Raw genomic sequence first — 20,285 nt, 5'->3', positions numbered from 1 at the left:
TCTAAGGTCTTTCAGTTTGTCCCTAAATACAATATAATTAAATTGTCATAAATTTCAATTGGAGAGTCTTCAATGTTCAGTATTTTCACTGGAGCTGTAAACTGTACTTTGGAAGCAATCTAATAAAAATGTATAGGTGAGACCGTATGTCAGGCTTTTAGGTAAGAAACTGGAAATTTGTAGTCTGTTAATTGTGCCGTGTTCATACACTTGAACAATTTATAAGGTAGAATGTTTGTTTGTATTTTGGTTAGAATCTAATAAGGCATGAAATTTCATATACAAAAGTTTATGTTCAAAACCAAAAATATTTTTGAAATGGATGAAAACAAAATCTCTCCTTCCATCAAGATCTATGGATATAATTATTTAAAAACATTTAACACGTCCAATTATTTGTATTTTTTCAGCTTGTTAGTAAAAAGCTTGAAGAACTTTATGGAGTTAAATGTTCAGCTGAAGATGTCTTGAACTTAGATTCCAGCACTGATGAAAAGTTTAGCCATCACTTAATATTTCTGCTTCACAAGACGGCATTTAAGGATAATATTCATGTTGGTAAGCATGCTTTCTTATTTCTAGTACATAAAAGGAGATGTATGGAAATTTTGTATTTTAATAGTACAGTCAAGCACTTAGTGTGGTAATGGGGTAACTGGAATTATATATTTCCAGTTACATATTTGTCTTATTGTACTTCAGCTCATTTCCTGCTCATGTATTTTCTTTAGTTACTGTGACTAGCAACTAAAGAAAATACATGAACAGGAAATAAGCTGAAGTACAATAAAACAAATATGTAACTGGAAGTATATAATTCCAGCTACCTCATTACTGCACTGTGTGCAATTTCTTGTTAATTTTCTACTTCAAGGATATAGCTATTGTGTGTGTACACACTGTATTTATAGCACAAATACATCACAAAAGCTGGTAGCAGGCTTGAGAATGGTTTTACAGTTGCTCACTTATTTCATGGCTTGAGGTAAGTTTTCTTTAAACTGGCTGAAATTAAACATTTTTGGCCAGATTCTTGAATCCAGCTGAGCTATGCTAAGCCCAAGACCTGAATGACAGAACAAAAGTCTGACTTAAAGCCACCCTTGTAATAGCCTGATATACAGGATAGTGGGAAGGTCTTTGGTTCTGGGCAAAAAGTTGAAATGCCTTCTAGGCTACCACAGCTCCTCACAGGCCATTTTGACAGTTTGGGATTGTCAAAGCACAGTGAATTCCAGTTACACCTTTTCACACTACTTACTCTTGTGGGTCTTTATGTTGTAGCTCTGTGCTAGCCAGAGAGTTTGCTATGCACGAACATTCAGCAGTCCTTCAGAACAGCTTCCTGGCTGTTATGTGCTGTAGAACAATAGAAAGAAGCCATATTAAAACGAAGAATATGGCCTTAAATGCTCCTGTTGGGCCTTATCTTGCTTCTGTTAAAGTCACTGGGAGTTTTCTTATTGACATATGGGATTATATTAAAGTCCTTCATTTTGTAGAAGTAAGAAAAGCAACCTAGGGGTGATGTGAGAGAACAGGAGAGACAGATTGCTTACTCTCACTTGCAGTGCTTAGTGACACCCTAGCCTGGAGAATAGTAACAGAGAGTAAGCTGTGCTAGTCTATACACTATCAAAACAAAAAGCAGTCAAATAGCACTTTAAAGACTAGCAAAATAGTTTATTAGGTGAGCTTTCGTGGGACAGACCCACTTCTTCAGACCATATCCAGACCAGAACAGACTCAATATTTAAGACACAGAGAACCAAAAACAGTAAGCAAGGAGGACAAATCAGAAAAAGATAATCAAGGTGAGCAAATCAGAGAGTGGAGGGGTCGGGGGGAAGATCAAGAATTAGACTGAGTTAAGTATGCAGACGAGCCCCTATAGTGACTCAGAAAGTTCACATCACAATCGGGATGTGAACTTTCTGAGTCACTGTAGGGGCTCGTCTGCATACTTAACTCAGTCTAATTCTTGATCTTCCCCCCGACCCCTCCACTCTCTGATTTGCTCACCTTGATTATCTTTTTCTGATTTGTCTTCCTTGCTTACTGTTTTTGGTTCTCTGTGTCTTAAATATTGAGTCTGTTCTGGTCTGGATATGGTCTGAAGAAGTGGGTCTGTCCCACGAAAGCTCACCTAATAAACTATTTTGCTAGTCTTTAAAGTGCTACTTGACTGCTTTTTGTTTTCCTAGCCTGGAGAAAGTGACTTTGCCCTTGCAGCCCTGGGAACTGGAATGAATCCTAGGAGGTCATCAGATTGAGTCTCCTGCACTAATGGCAGGATCAAGTACCATTCTAAGGCCATCCCTGGAAGGCATTTGTGTAAACTGCTGTTCAAAATCTCCAGTGACAAGGATTCCACAAACTCCCTAGGTAATTTCTTCCAGTGCTTAACTACCCTGACAGGATGTTTAGCCTACTGTCCAACCTAAATCTTCCTTGCTGCAATTTAAGACCATTTTTTCTTGCCCTATCGGAGGTGAAGCGGAATAATTTTTCTCACGTCTCCTTGTAACCAGGTCCTTCAATCTTCTCTCATAGGTCACATTTTTTAGGCCTTTAAACATTTTTGTTGCTCTTTGCTAGACCACCTCCAATTAGTCCACATCTTTTCTGAAATGTCATGCCCAGAACTGGACACTGTACTTCAGTCAAGGCCTAATCAGTGCAGAGTGGAAAAACTACTTCTCATGACTTGCTTACAACACTCCTGTTAATACATCCCAGAATGTTTGCTTTTGTTGGTCACGCTGACTCATATTTAGCTTGTGATCCACTATGACTCCTAGATTCCCTTCTGCAGAATTGCTTCTTAGACAGTCACGTCCCACTTTGTATGTGTGAAACTGATTGTTCCTTCCTATTTTGCATTTGTCCTTGTTGAATTTCATCCTCTTTTCCTCAGATAATTTCTCCAGTTTGTCCAGATCATTCTTGATTATAATCTTATCAGGACTGCAACCACACAGTCTGGTCAGTGCTGGGAGTTGACAGTATGGAGCATGCTCACTGAGAAGAAAATCTTTGGCAAATTTAGCATTAAACTGTAACAAGTGTCAACTGAGCATGTATAAACTGAGATTTTGAGAATTTGATAACTTGGCCAAATTTTCATAGTAATAGCAAAAGGTATACAGTAGAGCCCTGAGATATGTGCACTCAGGTTGCACATATCTTTGTTTAACGCGATGGAGTGCCGGGGGAACTGACCAGGGCTGCTGTGCTGGTCAGTCTCTTGGCTTCTGTCGGGGCAGCAGCTGACTTGGCTGACACCTCGGATAGGAGAGGTTTCCCTGCACCTGTCAGTAGTGACAGCCAACTTGGCTGCCACCATCAACAGGAGCAGCTGCCGCCCCTGACAGGAACAGAGAAACTGCTCGTCAGGAGCAGCAGCCAGACTCTCGCTACCCCAACAGGAGCGGTTTCCTGCTCCAGTTGGGGTGGTAGCTGCTCCTCTCAGTGGCGGCACCTGAGAGTCAGGCTCTCAGCTGCTGCCACTGACATGCAGTTTCCTGGTCAGTTTATTGGCTTTGCAAGCAGAGGGGAGCCCGGAAGCAGGCTCCCCCAAGTTGTACAAAATTTGACTTAACGTGGGGTTGCATAAGAATACAACCCCTGCATAAGTCAGGGGTATTCTGTATACCAATCCTGGCCAATAGCCCACATGCTATCACATTTCAAATTTCTGGTCTGTACACAAGGGTGCTAGAGCTTGCCAAAGAATAGGATTGATTTTTTTTTTCTAATATTGCAAAACATCGTTTTCCCCAGCCTCAGTTTTATAAGCAGCTAAATTGGTTTGCCTGAAACTGCCTCTTCTCTTCCCTGCCCTATAAAAAAACCAAAAAAAACCAAAACGACCTTGATGCAGACATCTAACATCGAATATTTGAAACTAAGCAAACAAAACACTGGCAACTTCAAACAGATTCTTGCTATGGGAAATGTTAGGCCACAGTTGTACTAACTGCACTCTGGCATATAGCCTAAGCAGCTCATGTTTTTATTGAGGATTGTTGAAACTAAACCATTTCCTCTCCCTGCTCCTCACTATCTTTTTTTCTTTTTCACCTTTGTTACTCTTCTTCTGCAACCAGAAATGCAAAATGATTAAATGTGATCATTAAACGCTTGAACAGAATCAAACTTTTAGACTGAAACCTCTTTCTTATAGAAGAAATTATTAAAGAAGATGTGGCTCAAAAGCATTTTATTTAAAAGTAATGTCAACAGCTTTGTGATCTGTATCAGCCACCAAGCTTAGTCCTGGGGCCCAGGACTGTGCTCAGGCTTCACTAGGTACACTCCCAGGTCCCCAACAAATAGTTCACTGTAGAGTCGCAAGGCCCAGGCCTTGGTTCAGGGTGGAGCAACAAACAATAGCTCAGTGTAAAGTCCTCACAAGTTAGAGGAGCAGACAACCTAGGCATATGCTCAGAACGGTTGGGGGGGATGCCACCCACAAGTTAGGGGTGGCAGGAGGGATTGCAGGCCTTACTACTACTACTACTACTACTACTGTGCCCCAACCCAGGCTTCTATTAGCAGCAGAGTGGTCTGCTGCTGGGGTCAGTGACAATCCACACCATAACACGCTAATCCTGCTATCCCTTGGCCACTTCCAAATCTCCCCCCTGTTCATACTTGGCTTGGGTAGTTGGTCATGTTTCTTTGGGTTTGGAGGAGAGTGGGGTCTCTGTCCCAGTGAGTAGCTTCTCCTCCTCCTCCTCGTCTAGCTGTGGGCATGGTATTCCAGGCCAGTCTTGAGCTTCCTGAAGGGCTGGCTCAGCCTCCCAGCCTGGGAGCTCTCAATCAGCATCTAGCTCCTCTGGTGGTTGGGCTCCAACTAGCTTCTGGCTGGGGGCTTTATACAGTAGTCCTGCCCCTTGCCTTCTGGTCAGGTAAGGAGATGGGGCTAGGTTCTGTCCACCAGGGTTCAGGGAGGGGTTCTTCCCCAGCACTCAAATAGTGCTCACTACAATCTAGATAGCTAAATGCAGAACAAAACCTGTACTTCTGTAGTTTCGTACATCAGCTGGTTCCCTTTCAGTAACAGCATTAGAGCTATTAATTTCAGTCCATTGGCTAGGCTTTTTCTGTGAACTAAATTAGTAATGCTGCTGGACACTAAGGGTAGGTCTCTCCTAGATGCATCTGTTGACAGGGAAATCTCAACAGAATCTGTCAGTAGATTGCATCTACACCCAACTTACTCTGTCAGCAGAGAACTGCTAGACTGCACTGCCAGCTGGTGCCAGAAAGCAGAATTGCAGCTCTGCAAAGAAGGCTGCCTGGCAACCGGACGTCCTCTCTGTAGACAGAAATATCTACCGTGCACTTCTGTTGATAATACTCCATCAATAGATTGTTATGCCTCAAATTTTTGAGAGATAATACTGTCAAGGCAAATGCAGAGTTCTGTTGTGACTGTTGACAGAATGCTTTAAGTGTGTAGATGCTTCTTGAGTTATGTCGTCAAAGGCCCCTTCTGTCAACAAAACTCTCTAGTGTAGACCCTGCCTAAATGTTTGTGTTGAAAAATCAGTGATGGTTATAATAGATTTATAGGAACGGAGTTGGAAAAGCAGTAAGTGGTTTATTATTTTGCCTTCATAACAGTAATAGGAGACTTAATTTGCTTGTGATACAAATTGTCCGTTTTGTAAAAGTTAGTTACTCTAACACACATTAAATATGAAACTTAGATTTATTTAGTCTCTTAATCATCCTCTTAGCTTTAGTTAGTCTCTTAATCATCTTCATGCTGCTCCTACCCTTGTGCTGGCTCTGCAGCTGTGAAACACACTCCTGTTGTTCAGGTTCCATGCTGTAGTGGCTAATGCTCTTTCACATGCCACAGTACTGCACTTTTGCATGTGAGTAGTCCACTTGCTGTTACTATAAGTGATGTGTATAAGTGTTCACAGAATGAGGCTCCAATTGGCTAAGAAAGTGAATCATCACTTTTTCCGATTAGGAATCTAATCTGGCAGTCTAATGGGAGATCCAAGATGAAAATCAATATCAAATCCAAAATTCTGGCTCATGCTGATCATTGGTAGTTATTAATTAATAAAACCAGCACCCTACATGCTGTAATCAGAGATGATGTTCCAGACTATTACCAGTAGTAACTGTCTACAAGCATGAATTCTCCTGTCAGGTTGGTAGGAAAGAGCGATTTTTCCTCCGAAACCCTTTATGAAGCTTGTTTACTTGGACTTTGCACAGGTATCCAATATTTTTTTCTCAATGCGAAAGTTCATTTCAAGACGCTGTAGTGACACTACTATACATTTGCCCTTCACCACATGCTCAGTTTATTATTATTATTCTTTGTTTCCTTTGAGGTGGGTACTCAGAAGCTCCAGTCTGACCAGGGACCAGTTGTGCCTGATGCCAAACCAATATATAGACACACACGTTTCAGCAGTTAAAAGAACTGGTAATGCATCAGGTTTAGAAAGAAGAAAAGGAGGTTCTATTGTGTGTTTTGTTTGAAAGTCTTTGCACAAAACCTATTGCATGCATTTTAATTTGTGATTAAATGGCCTCTAATCCTTTTTTTCTTATTATTTTAAGGTAGTTTTGTGAAAACAGTTGTGGAACCTGCTCTTGATTTAACTGAAAATAAAGCTGATAGTTGTATTATTGAAGAAGGGGCAGACAGTGCAATTTCCCAGTCTTCCAAAGCAACAGTTGAATTAGATAATTCTATTGTAAAATTTGGTGCAGTGGAGGAGCCTTCTGGAAAACTGCAATCTAACATGCATGAAATGCTGGACATTGGAACACTGCAACAGAAAGAAAATCCAGATCTTTCTTTTCTAATTGTGAACGATAAGGAAGGAGGCAAACAACTTGTTGCTGATCTGGGTAAATATAAAATATACCGTACCAACCATGTTCTAAGTAGAATTCTGCTATTGGATGCATGCACATAAAATGGAGCCTGGGAAAAGGAGGCATTTGCCTGTACATTGGAACATGAGAATTTGGCTCCAGATTATGTCTATTATACTCATTTATTAAGGTTGTATACTGGAATGTAACTGATAAAGTAATCAGTGACGCTTTAAGCTTTGATCACAGCACCATTTGTACAGTGTTCTGATTGATTGTATAGTAATATAAAACAAAACATGCAACAGGATGCAATTAAATAGAAACAAATTGATCTGAACGTATTTTAAATTTTGAACATGTTGGTTTTCTATTACTTGAATTTCATAATGTTCTATAAAAGTAAAAACTTTAGCCTGTGGAGACTTCCACTTTTATCTTTAGCAACTATTGCTTCTTGATGATAAGAGGACAGTAATACATATAGGGACATTAGCTCAGTTAAAATGGAAAGTGGCTTTTGCATAAAGATGGGAGCTGGAAGGGTATTTGTGTATTTAAGCTTTGTCAGAGACCACCTGCTAGAAGGAATGGATACTCCTTTTTTAGGTTGTATAAGGAAGGTATGATCCTTTGAGTGATTGTTCACGTGCATTCTAAGTTGGGTGTGTGCTGGCACATGCCCAGTGTGCAGTGGACATGAGCAACACATCTCAAAGAACACCAGTTACAGAACAGGTACTGTCTTTTCTGAACTTTCTAAATATAACGTAGGACTGTCAAGTAATTAAAAAGATTAATTGTGCAATTAGTTGCACTGTTAAATAATAGAATTCCATTTATTTTAAATATTTGTGGATGTTTTCTACATTTTAAAATACAGGTTGCACCTCCAAAAACTAGCACTCTCTAGTTTGGGGATGCTCCTGTACCAGAGGGCTGGGGCAGGAAGGCACCCAAGCTGGCCTCCTGGCAGCCCTGCAGGGGGCAGCAGATCCAAAGGCAGACCTCCCCACTCACCCACAGCAGCCCCATAGGGAGCCAGAGCTGGGGCTGGAGTGCTGGCTTTCCCCAACAGGCCGGTGCAGAGCTGCTAGAGTCTGTGTCCCCCGGCAGTCCTGCACAGTGCCAAGGAGCCCACTGCCGCAGGCCAGTGGGGGCAGCCAGGGACCAGGGGTTGGGGCATTCACCTCAGTGGGTCTGGCAAAATCTGGCAGTCAGGGACTGAGGGTGGGGGGTGGGGGGGGGGGTTGGTCTGGCTCGACCGGAGAGGTGCAATCTGTATATTGATTTCAATTACAGCACAATACAAAGTGTACAGATCTGTATTTCTTTTGGTTACACATATTTGCACTCTAAATACTACCTTATCAAGCTTTCAAAGAAGGGCAGCCTGAAGGAATGCAAGAACTGGAGGGGTATTACGGTACTGTCTGTTCCAGGAAAAATGTTCAGTAGGATTCTCTTGAAGAGAATGAAAACAGAAGTTGATAGACACTTCAGGAAAGAACAGGCTGGTTTCCGAAGCAAGAGATCCTGTACTGACCAAATAGCAACTCTCAGAGTGATCACAGAACAGTTGCTCAAGTGGAACTCGCCCCCGTACATAACCTTCACAGACTTTGACAAAGCCTTTTACAGTGTTGATAGAGACACTTTGTGGAAACTGCTGCAACACCATGGCATCCCATCCAGAATTATTAACCTGATACATCCAGTGTATGAACCCTCACCATGCCAAATAGTTTTCAATGGAGTCTTGACAGAATCCTTCAGCGTACCATCAGGAGTGCAGCAAGGGTGCCTGTTGTTAACCATTCCTGTTCTTGATCACAATGGACTGGATTACGAACAGGACAACAGATGGCTATCACTGAGGCATTCAGTGGACACTTCTCAAACACCTAGAAGACATTGATTTCGCCCTCTTTTCACACCAACATGAAAGCATGAAATAAAGGTCACCACACTAGACAAAACTGCCTCAATGACTGGCCTGAGCATTAACAAGCAAAAGACCAAGACAGTGAAGATCAACCAGCCCAACACCACCACCATCACACTGGGAGGGGATGACCTGGAAGATGTGGAGCAGTTCCCCTACTTGGGGAGTATTACGGGCATAGATGGAGGAACCGCTAAGGATGTCAATGCCAGGATAGGGAAAGCAACAGCTGCATTCAAGACTAGCTATCCCCTCTGGAGTTCACAGCTATCTGCTAAGATGAGACTGGGCTCTTCAACACAAATGTGAAGAGCGTGCTCCTGTATGGATGCGATACCCGGGGTACTAAAATGTCTTCAAATCACAAGCTATAGACTTTCATAAACAGATGACTGAGGTACATCCTTCACATCAAATGGCAAGACTTTGTCACGAATGAGCAGCTTTGGAAAAGGGTAGGACAAGAGCCAATTGACACTGAAATCAAGAGAAGACAGTGGGGATGGCTAGGCCCCACACTCAGAAAATCATATTCCAGCATAAAAAAAACCAAGAAGTCCTGTGGTGCTTTATAGACTAACAGATATTTTGGAGCATAAGCTTTTGTGGGCAAAGACCTGCTTCGTCAGATGCTCCAAAATATCTGTTTATCTATGAGGTGCCACAGGACTACTTGGTGTTTTTGAAGATACAGACTAACTCAGCTACCTCTCTGATAATCCAGCATAGTCCATCAAGCATTCACATGTAAGGGAAACGCAAAAGAGGAAGACCTCGGACAATGTGGAGCAGGTTTACTGAGACCGAAGGACAACTGGGATACCCCTGGAGCCAGCTAGAAGTTTTGTCCCAGACAGAGTGAAGTGGAGGAGACTTGTGGGTGAGGTATGCTCCACACAGAATACAAGGGTTAAGCAGTAGTAGTAGTAAAGAACAAAAAGCTCAGACACTCACACAAGTTTGCTCACAATTTTCAGGAGATAAGGCTGCCTGCATCTTGTTTACATTTTCACTTGAAAGTGAGAACAGGCATTTGTTCACTGGGCACTTGTGTAGCTAATGTTTTAAGATATTTACATGCCAGATGCATAAAACATTCATATGCTCCTTCATACTCTGACCACCATTCCATCAGAAATATGTCTATGCTGATGAAGGATTCTGCTTGAAAATGATGCAAAGCAGCAGACTGATGCATGTTCATTCTATCATCTGAGTCATATGCCACCAGCAGAAGGTTGATCTTTCTTCGTGGTTCAGGTTCTGTAATCTCCACATCAGCGTTGCTCTTTTAAGACTTCTGAATACACCCTCATCCCTCTTAGGCTTTTGAATAGCACTTCAGTTTCTTAAACCTTCATCAAGTGCTGTAACTATCTTTAGAAATTTCATATTGGGGCCATCTTCATAGTTTGTCCGCTGTGAAAGCAGCCTTAAAATGAACATATTATGGGTCATCATCTGAGATTGCTAGAACAAAATATATGGCAGAATATAGGTAAAACACAGAAGGAGCAATATCATTCTCCCTCAAGGAGTTCAGATACCCTATGTAATTAATGCTTTTTTTTTTTTTTTTAAAAAAAAAAAAAAGCATCGTCCGTATGTCCTCTGGAATGGTGGCTGAAGTGTGCAGGGGCATAAGAATGTCGAGTATCTTGCAGGAATATACCTTGCAGTGTCGGCAATAAAAGTGCTATGCAAATGCCTGTTCTCTCTTTCTGGTGACACTGCAAATAAGAAGCTGGCTTCTCCCATCAATGTAAACAAACGGTCTTAGATATTGGCAGAACAAGAAGTAGGGCTGAGTAAACTTGTAGGTACTAAAGTTATCCATTTTGTTTATAAGTTTTGTTTAAAAAAATTACATTTGTAAGCTACACTTACATGGTAGACTGCACTTCAGTACTTGTGTGCATTGAATTCAAAATACTATTTTTTATCATTTTTATATATATATAAAAAGAAAAAAGTGAGCACTGTGCAGATTGCCCCCCTCTGGTCCATCACCTTCAGGACCTAACCAGGCCCAAAACAGGGATTTTGGCAGACCAGGGGAAATCAATGCCCTTGGGTTCCCCTCCTAGCCCCCAGCCGCAGCCACTTTCCAGACTTTCTGGTGGCTACGGGGCCACCATGGCTCCTTGCTTAGTTCCCCAGCCCCACAACTTCCCAGCCATGCTTTCTGGCTCTCCAGTCACAGGGGCCCACTGGTGTCTCCTCCCCAGCTTTCTCTTCCTCCTCCTGTGGGGGATTGGCAGGGGCTCTGCTCCCACCTCCCCACCCCCCATGCTGCCGCAGGACCAGTGGGAGCTCCAGCACTGGCCCAGGCCAACCTGCCAACCACTGCTCAGGCCCCAGGCCCTGCCCTGCTAATAGAGGTCCCATCCCAGCCCAAGGGCACTGTAATTCTGCAACATCCACAGTCATACCAGACCATGGATGTTGCCAGACAAGAGTCCTGGATTTAAGAGATTGAACCTAAATATGTATTCTGCGTAATATCAATTAAATATAGAAACATCCACAATTATTTAATACATTTCAGTTGGTATTCTGTTTAACAGTGTGATTGATCACAATTGGGTTTTAATTAATTGCAGGGGTTTACCACGAGTAATTGACAGCCCTGGTTTAAAGTTAAGGCCTAATCCATTTGAACATGTTATATAGAAATTGAAGAATCTGTAATCCAGGGAAATTTCTGTATTTTAGTAAGCAAGCAAGTTGCTTACATTTTTAAGGGTCTAGAAAATTTAGGTGCATAAAAACTGCAGAAAGTCAATCTAAGGTACCTAGAGCTGAAGCTATGTACCTTAGGTTGAGTTACCACAGAGTCTAACCCCATGGTTGATGGGAGAAGCTGATTTACCTTACTCTTCTCATCAGGGGTAGAGTACGTAGGTCAACTGCAGAGCGATCTACAGTCAATTTTGCAGGTTGTCTTCACTAGACCTGCTAAACTTGACTGCCCGGTGGATGGATCCAAGAGTGCAGATGTAGCATATATTAACAGTTAACGCCTGCCGTAACTAGGGAATAAAACAAGGTAGGAGGGTACAGTTATGTGACACACTAAGCAGGTAACATACAAGTTTACTTCAGTTTTTGGCTTTAGTGTACAGTGAATAAGAACAAAGAAGAAATTGGAGCAGGATATTTATTTCCAAACAAAATTAGGATGAATTGACAGAATGTGTGGGAATGCTTAGAACTCCAATTCCAGCAATATACCTAGTATGCCAGTGATCTTAGTCTTTCACTTTCATAAGAACTAATTTCAGCTCCCGAATTAAACTAACCTTATCCGCGTCCCAGATCTCCTTGTTCATACATGCCAATTTATATTTTGAGTTTAGGATGAAAATTTCATCTGATGTCCACATTTTTTTAAACGTTACTGATATTATCCTACTGCCAGAGAACAGGAAACTGATAGCTTAATTTAAATTGTGAATGTAGTTCGGCAGTTATATGGTCTTTCATGCTAGAAAAAAGAACAATTAGACTGGAGAACACTCTACAGAGATTTTTCAAAAGAGTACCAAATAACTAGTATTTACTTAAAATGCCTATACACCATTTTGAGTGATTGTCATTATATTTGAATATTAAGTTATCAAAAATGGATGGTTGCACGATTCATTCTAACCATATCATATGACTGTGAGAAAGAACAAATAAATAAAACAGTTCATATTTACTCCCTTAAATGCTTTCTGAGACACACAAATGTAGTGTATATATAGCTGAGAGAATCTAGCCAACTGTAACTATACTATGAAATCTCTCTCTCTCTCTCTTTAGGAGTTTATACAAAGAACAGAAATTTCCGATTGTATAAGTCATCGAAAGCAGGAAAGCATGTGATTTTGAAGATAGCTGAAGATAACAAGTTTGTTCCTACACCCAAAAATAATATTTCTGAAGAGGAGCAATATTTCCTTTCCTCTTTGGTCTGCAATGTTAGGTAACAATTTAATTAGTGATATTTAAAATACTTTAAAATGTAAGCTTGGTACTATTTATAATTGCTATAGCAGCAACTCCTTATTGGGGAAGGCGCGGACATTCTATTGCCCTTGATGCATTTTATGCTAGAAAGCTGTGTCTATACAAGCCCCTTCTGAAAGGAAGGGGTATGTTAATGAGTGAGTTTGAAAGATGCTAATGAGGCGCTGCCATGAATATGCAGTGCCTCATTAGCATGATGGCAACCGCGGCACTTCAAAAGTGCTGCTTTCGAATCACATGCCACCCATGGTGATGGGGGCCTTTTGTAAGGAACCCCCCCCCCCAAGTCTTTGAAAGCCCCTTCTTGCTAACACCAGATAGGAAGAAGGGGCTTTCGAAGTCCAGGGGGTCCTTTTGAAAGGCCCCCGTCTCCATGGGTGGCGTGCAATTCAAAAGCAGCACTTTCAAATCACCGCAGCTGCCATTATGCTAACGAGGGGCACTGCATATTCATGGCAGCACCTCATTAGCATCATTCAAACTTGCTCATTAACATGCCCCTTCCAAAAGGAAGGGGCTTGTGTAGACACAGCTGAAAAGTCCATGTTAGGTTTCAGCAGGTAAAATTTTCTGATAGTTATTCCTTGAAGCAAAAGTCTGTCAGAAATCCAGTTTTCTATAATTACCTTCAAATATGCAATAAATTCATAGAACCTGTGCCACTTCTGCTGTTTACTGAATGGCACTTGTTAGTGTGTGCATATGGGGAGGGAGGTTGTATTTGGGGCATTTTTGAATTTTTTTATTTTAGCTTGAGCTGAAGAATTTGAATTGTTCCAAGATATTCATCTCAGAAGTGCTACATTTCTATCACTGTAAATCAATAGCACTCTGAAACAGATCACAATCTAAAGGTGCTCCCACCAAAGCATTTGAGAGGATAATTTCAATCTAGACATTCATTTTAAACAGAGAAAAAAATGAAAAGTGTTATTCTGGTTACAGACTTTGGTGAGCACCACCAGTTTTCTTTTGTGCTGCACAAATATGTGCAACACAATATACAGGTTGTAGCTCCCTTATATGGCGTGATTGGGATCTGACTGGTCCCGGACAAGGGAAGGTGGACAGCCTGGGCTTCCACAGGGCTCCAGACAGCCCCTGCACCTCCACCCCGCCACAGTGCAGGTAGGGGCTCCGGCTCCCAGACCCACAGCAGCCTCCCAGTACCTGTGGCAGGAAGGGGCTCCAGTGCAGGTCCATGGCAACCTCCCAGCCCCTGCTGCTGTAGGGGAGATGGGGAATCCAGGTCCCAGCCCCACGGCATCATCTATCTCCTGCTGCTGCAGGTCAAGCAGGGCTCCGGCTCCTGGACTGACAGCAGCCTCCTGTCCTGCAACCATGGGGCAAGCAGGGGCTCTGCTGCTAGCCCCACTGAGGCTCGTGCACCTGCCCACTATTCTGTCATCATCCATGGTTCTGCCAGACAAGGGATGTTTCTGGATGAGAGAATAATGGATCTGAGAGTTGCAACCTGTATTATCAAAAAAGGTTAGACTCTAAGGATCTAATCTAGCAATGTACGGTGTGTGGTTTTTCTGTGTGTGGGGTGGGGGGGGGGGTAACAAAGCATCCAAAACTGCTAACAACTTCAGTACTCAGCATCTCACACAATTGAGCCCCAGTTAAACTGCATTTATTATGAACATTTTATTATGATTTCCTCCTAAATATCTTCTTAAAGATGTATATTACATTCAAATTTCCTGTAAATCTTTGGTTGCCTTGGAGCTTAATTCAACACATGGTTAAGCATGTGCCTAAATAACTTGCTGAGTTGAGGCCTAGAGCCCCATGGTAAAACAGACTTCAGTTGAGTCGTTCCTGAGTAAGGTCAAGAAATGATCTGCTGTAAAAATTTATAAACCTATAAATTCGTGCCAGAAATGCAGCAAAATAAAACTAATTCTTTACAGATGATGAGACTAACTCTAAAAAGAAAGACTTATTAAAAGCCACCCAAAAGTAAACAGTATTTTTCAAGGGCTACATACTTAGGGCTAGACGTAACGTAGAGGAGCCAGGGTTTGATGAAGGTAGATCTTGTTTCTTCTGCGGAAAGAGGACACGCTGGCCTGGTCTACACTAGGGATCAAAGCCGACCCCAGATGTACAATTCTAGGCATGGCATTTGCATAGCTAAAAATTGATGTATTAGAATCAACTTTCTTCCCTGATGTAGATTGGGCCTTTTCTGGCTTGTGTCGCCTTCCCTTACTTCATGCTGATGCGCAGAGTAAGTACCAGGGTTGACAGCCAAGCCCAGAGAGATGGACTTCTGTTAAGTTTTCACATGTGGCAAAAATCAATATCCAGATGATCAATTGTGGTGCACTGACACCGCCCATCCCCCAGTAAGTATAGACATGCCCTCTGCTGGAATATGTCAGCAGAAACATCTAAGTCAAAAGGATTTTTTCCCCCCAACCAGAAATACAGGGACCATAGGAATGTGAAAGGTACATATGATATGCCCAGGAATTGGAGGGTGTGTCATCACAAGATAGACAGACCCTGCTGTGGTCAATCTTCCAGAGTTTGATTTATCATGCCTGGTAGGGACACACTAAATCGAATTTACGGGGCACATGCATCAGTACTCCTGCCCTTGTTAGCAGTAAGCGATGTTGACAGGAGCGAATTCGCCTGTCAGCCTTCCTTAGTGGAGATGGTACAGAAGCCTGAATTAATGTACAATATGTCAACTCCAGCTATGTAATTAACGTAGCTAGGATTGTGTACGAATGCAATATTCTGCTGTAGTATAGCTCAGCATTGAGAATTAGGGCTTATTTCTCTTCACTCACTCTGTCAGGTTCTCAGAAATTGAAAGAGTCTTAACGTGCGACATCCCAGAAGGGAAGAAGAAAAAGTCTAAACAAACAGACAGGAGCATTTTCAATGGTACATCAGGTACTTTTGAATGTAAATTTTTTACTCAGTAAAATCATTCTAAGTGTTGGGGTTAGTAATTTGCTATATGTATTATTACAGTGCACCTCATGTAATCTGGAATATAATTCAAACTATAGAGTTGATAACTGCATAGTTGTTGAGCTATAAATCAATGGAGGTTTTCTGCTGCAGCTTATTTAGGCAATATCCCTTAGCTGAGTCCTGCATGGGGGTGTGCCCTTCATTTCCCAAGGAAAGCGCCTAACTAGTTTCTCATGCAATAGTAAAATGTGAGCATCCAGGAGTGTGTCTGGTTGACACACCCATCCCAATTAAAATACATGAGCAACAACTCGGGTAAAATAAAGCTTGACATTTGTAATTATGAGAGTATGCCACCCTCAATTATTTTGCACGATATCAAACTCCACTAAAGCCCCATTGAAATTGATAGGGTTGGTTGTAGTGGAAAATAGTATTCAATATGAGTAAAGGTATAAAAACCCTTGTTCACAGCAATAGCAAGCACTGACCAATCTCCAAAGTATAGGAGCCTGTGCTACTTGCAACCTGCCCTTTCCAAAAGTAGAGATCTAGCTCCAGCCTTCTTGAGGACAGGCAATTTCTTGTGTAAGGAACTTCTCTTTCAAAGTTTACTGGTCAGATACTATGTCCAGTCCTGCTTTATTGATGCTAATGGGACTAGGAGTAGGCCCTTCATGGTTAGAGAGATTGAAGTATACTTATAATTGAGTTTGTATAATCTGTTATTAACTTGTGTGTTATTAAACAGATCCCATAGGAGGATATCAGTGTTCACCCTATCCAGAAATTGATGATTTTGTCCTCTCTTTAGTTAATAAAGATGATCATCATGGAGGTAAGCACCAACCTGCTGTGAGCCCCCCCCCCCCCCCCCGCAACTTCTGAGAGAGACATCCATTCTCAAGGTGTTACAATAGCCTTTTAAAAAGTACTTAATTTTCCAGGGATACGACACTGGAATTATTTTTCCTTGGAAGAGCTCCTTGTTTATGACATATCCAGATATCGCTGGTGTAAAAATATTGGAAGAGCCCACAAAAGTAACAACATAATGTATGTTCTTTAAGTATGTAGTATTCCCTACATTATGCAACTGTGATATCCAGAAATGCCTCAACAGAAACCTGTTCAGGTAAAAGGGATGTTTTTACAGCACCTGTTAAAACAGCATCCCACCCCCTTACTGGTAATGGAAGGAATTTTTTCAGTTTACTCTTTAACTGACCATGCATTTATACCTGTTCATGTAGTTAATTCCAGTGGCTGAGGATAATGGGAGATACTGACTTCATGGGGTCGGGTTTGACTCCAAATATTTAGTTAGTATTGTTGAGATACTCAATTTTTTCAATTACATATTCTCAATGTAAATTTCTCTTCAGGCTAAAATTGACAATCAAATGACAAACAATTGCTAGTTTCCACATGACTATGAGAATAACCAAAGGCATGCTTTTTTAAAAAGGTATCTTTCAAAATACATCCGATTTCTAAAATTTAGACTTTTTTAAAAAAATGACTATTACAGATTGAATAGAATATTGTGCATCTCTTGCTATGAAACAACCACAGCTGAAATGGCATAATATCTCACAACATATTTTGGATTTGTTTCATAGTGCAAATCCAGGTTACGCAGTCTTGTTAAGTACTAGAGTTTGTACATGTGCTTTAGCGGAACTCACTGCAGAAGGGAGGGTTTTAACCTGCCTTTTAAAACAATCTTGTATAAATCAAAGTATTAAGGTAATCTTATTTTCCATCTCTGTTCTGAAGTAATGTAGCCTGAAGCTATTTGTACTTCACTTCAGTACTTAAGCTTTAACAACCAACATGCCAAAAACCTGTACATGTAAGATGTACAGTAAGATTTTTGTATATTTTACATACAATATGTAGTGTAAAGAAAGCAGGAAATAATGTAATTTCAGCTGCAAATAGGCTAGGGTGTATGTACAAAGACTTTTCAAAAAGGACACACAATTGTCACTCCCAAGGTGGAATCCTGGCCTTATTTGTATAATGTAGCCAGTGCTGTACGTGCTAGTCAACCTTTGCATCTCTGTTTTTTAGGATTCTGGTTGATTTAAAAAGAGAAGTTTACTATCAAAAATGTTATGACCCAGTCTGCAGAGCCCAAAACTTTAAATCAGAGAGTGAGTATATTTTCAATAAAATTACTTAACTGTTTCAGAAATATTAACAAATCAAAATAATTGTGTTTACATTTTGTTTAAGGTATTCCATTACCCTCAGAGATATGCCTTCCTTTTCTTTTCAAAGAGGTATGTTTTTTTTTCTTGCTTGCCCCCTTTCCCACCCCCACCAGAAGAACGAGAGCAGGTTTAAAAGTAACTGTGTCCTCTTGGGTAGCTATTTGTTTGCCTACACCAAAGGCCTGATTGATTGTGCAATCCTTACCTTTGAGTAGTTCCATAGACAGTAATGGGACTAATCAGGTGTGGCGACTATACTTGCGCCCCCAAATATTTCAGAATTCTCCTGCTATTATTCTTACCAACAAGGAAAGTGGTAACAGGCTGGCTGTGGGCAATTGTACCAATATCTCACCTAGACTAAGGCAAATTTCTTCCTTAGGGTCTAGCACAAGGCCTTGCAATTTCTCTAGCTATTACACTAATTGACCGATACATGAATGTCAACTTTAAATGTATTCCTTGACTCCTTGGTTAAGTAGTTTTATATTTTTCTGATGCTTAGGCAAACAAGTGAGACTTAACCATCATTTGCATCATACAATTAGTTAAATATTTTAAGACTGTTTCAGAATACTAAACCACTAATTAAATACATCAAAATTAACTGATTCACTCTTAAAAATGGCAATTTAATGATAGTCGTTGACTCTGAAGTTCATCTTCATGTAGAAGAGTACTTTGATAGTGTAGTAAAGCATTCAGCAATGTTTAATGTATATATTCAATGTTTATAGGTAAGACCATTGGTCAAGCAGTCCCTGCCATGAGCTTTATATAGCTAAGCTACTGAAAAGCTGTTTATTACCTCTCTCAGCCAAGCTTTGAATATCTTATTGAGGTGCGTACTGCAAACTGATGAAGTCCTATAGGAAGCAGAACTAAGGGCTTGTAAATTATACCTATTTACTTAATTTCTTAAGTGAATCACCACTATTTAAAAGCAATGCTTCTGAGCTGACACACCACTTATGAATTGGTACATAGCTGCAGACTATATAGCCCAGAGAACTCAGAGTAAGCAGGTTGAGAACCGCTGATTTAGACACATTGTCAAGCACTAGAGTCAAACTTTAATCTACCTTGTTAGCAGCCTCTTAGTTCTGCTTGGCAAAGGTTGTACCCTTTCAACAACAATTACAGCTAATTTGTAATCTCCAACAGCACATATTCAAAAAATGTGTTCTCTACCTACCAGCTAGTGAGAACTCAGAGCTTTTACAGCAGAATTTTCAAAAGTTTGCCCATTACAAACCACTGCTTTTAAGGATTAAATTTTGGCCCTATTGAAAACTGACTTTCATAAGATTAGGGTTTGGCTGGGTGGTAAATGCTCATAACTTAACGCAACACTTAAACTTGTCGGGTCAGCTCACCTAGTGTTTAATCAAGGTGACATATTCAAAAATTTTCAGCCTGGGCCTAAATCTTTCCCATTATGAAGCCAACAATAAATTCTCCCCCAGTTGTAATGAGTACTTACATTTTGTTTTTTTAAAAGGATGAACATATACTTCTTATGGATGAGAATGGGAACGTAGAAGAAAAAGCAAAATCGCCTAATCTTACAGATTCCTCAGAAAGCACATCATCAAGGATATGTCCAGAAAATCAGGAATCTCATAACCAAGTCTGTTCAAATGCAGAATGGGACAATGTGGTTGATGATGCCTCCTTTCTGGAGGCCATGGAGGATGCTGAACTTGCAGAAGCTGTAGACAGTCTGACCAAGCAGAACTGTGACCAAAAAGACCTACCCAATGCACTGCTCCTACCGGTTTTAAGGAAACAGGAAATTTGTGGTAACAAGGCAAACTAAGGTCAGATGTTTAGATTCATTACAAGATCCAGCTGAGTTAAATTTAGCTTTATAAAATGTGCTGTGTCACTGTCAAAAGGAAGTGAGAGGCTGATGACATGCTTCTCTTTCCAAAATAATGCATGGTAAACTTGTCATTAGCAATGCGTTTGTGCATTGGGGTTTACATACTAATGAAGTTTGTGATTTAATAGGAAACAACCTTTCATTACTTGTTTAAATTCTAGTTTAGCAGAATCACCATTGACTACCTGTAGTAATACACATGGCACAAGTCATCCTTTCTTTTTGCAAAGGCCAGGGACTGAATATCTATGAAAAGTGAACTCCTGGACAGGGATGAAGCACCACAGAAGACCCATACAGATCAGCTTACCCTAGCTGTGGTGCCTGTGTTATGCATATTCTAAAGCCAGAGAGAGGCTCAAGGGCTACCAATCTGGTATTCCTCAGCAGCACTTAATTTAAATTAAAAAAAAAAAGCTTCATGGTCAAC

The 20,285-nt window shown here is 40.9% G+C and overlaps 1 protein-coding gene across 1 annotated transcript in view; it reads left to right on the top strand.

The window, feature by feature from the left end:
- Positions 1-20,285, top strand: part of PRIMPOL (primase and DNA directed polymerase) — a 66,064-nt gene that overhangs the window by 26,737 nt on the left and 19,042 nt on the right. The window contains exons 5-13 of the mRNA XM_074992939.1: positions 411-558; positions 6,595-6,888; positions 12,608-12,770; positions 15,630-15,727; positions 16,503-16,589; positions 16,699-16,807; positions 17,828-17,910; positions 17,993-18,039; positions 19,472-19,790. Coding sequence (XP_074849040.1) covers positions 411-558; positions 6,595-6,888; positions 12,608-12,770; positions 15,630-15,727; positions 16,503-16,589; positions 16,699-16,807; positions 17,828-17,910; positions 17,993-18,039; positions 19,472-19,789 — 1,347 coding nt within the window. The 3' untranslated portion in view covers position 19,790. The remainder of the gene's footprint in view (positions 1-410; positions 559-6,594; positions 6,889-12,607; positions 12,771-15,629; positions 15,728-16,502; positions 16,590-16,698; positions 16,808-17,827; positions 17,911-17,992; positions 18,040-19,471; positions 19,791-20,285) is intronic.

The sequence above is a fragment of the Carettochelys insculpta genome, chromosome 4 (genome assembly GCF_033958435.1).
Source record: "Carettochelys insculpta isolate YL-2023 chromosome 4, ASM3395843v1, whole genome shotgun sequence".
Taxonomy (NCBI): Eukaryota; Metazoa; Chordata; order Testudines; family Carettochelyidae; genus Carettochelys; species Carettochelys insculpta.
The sequence above is the reverse complement of the archived record's forward strand: the minus strand, read 5'-3'. Positions and strand labels throughout refer to the sequence as shown.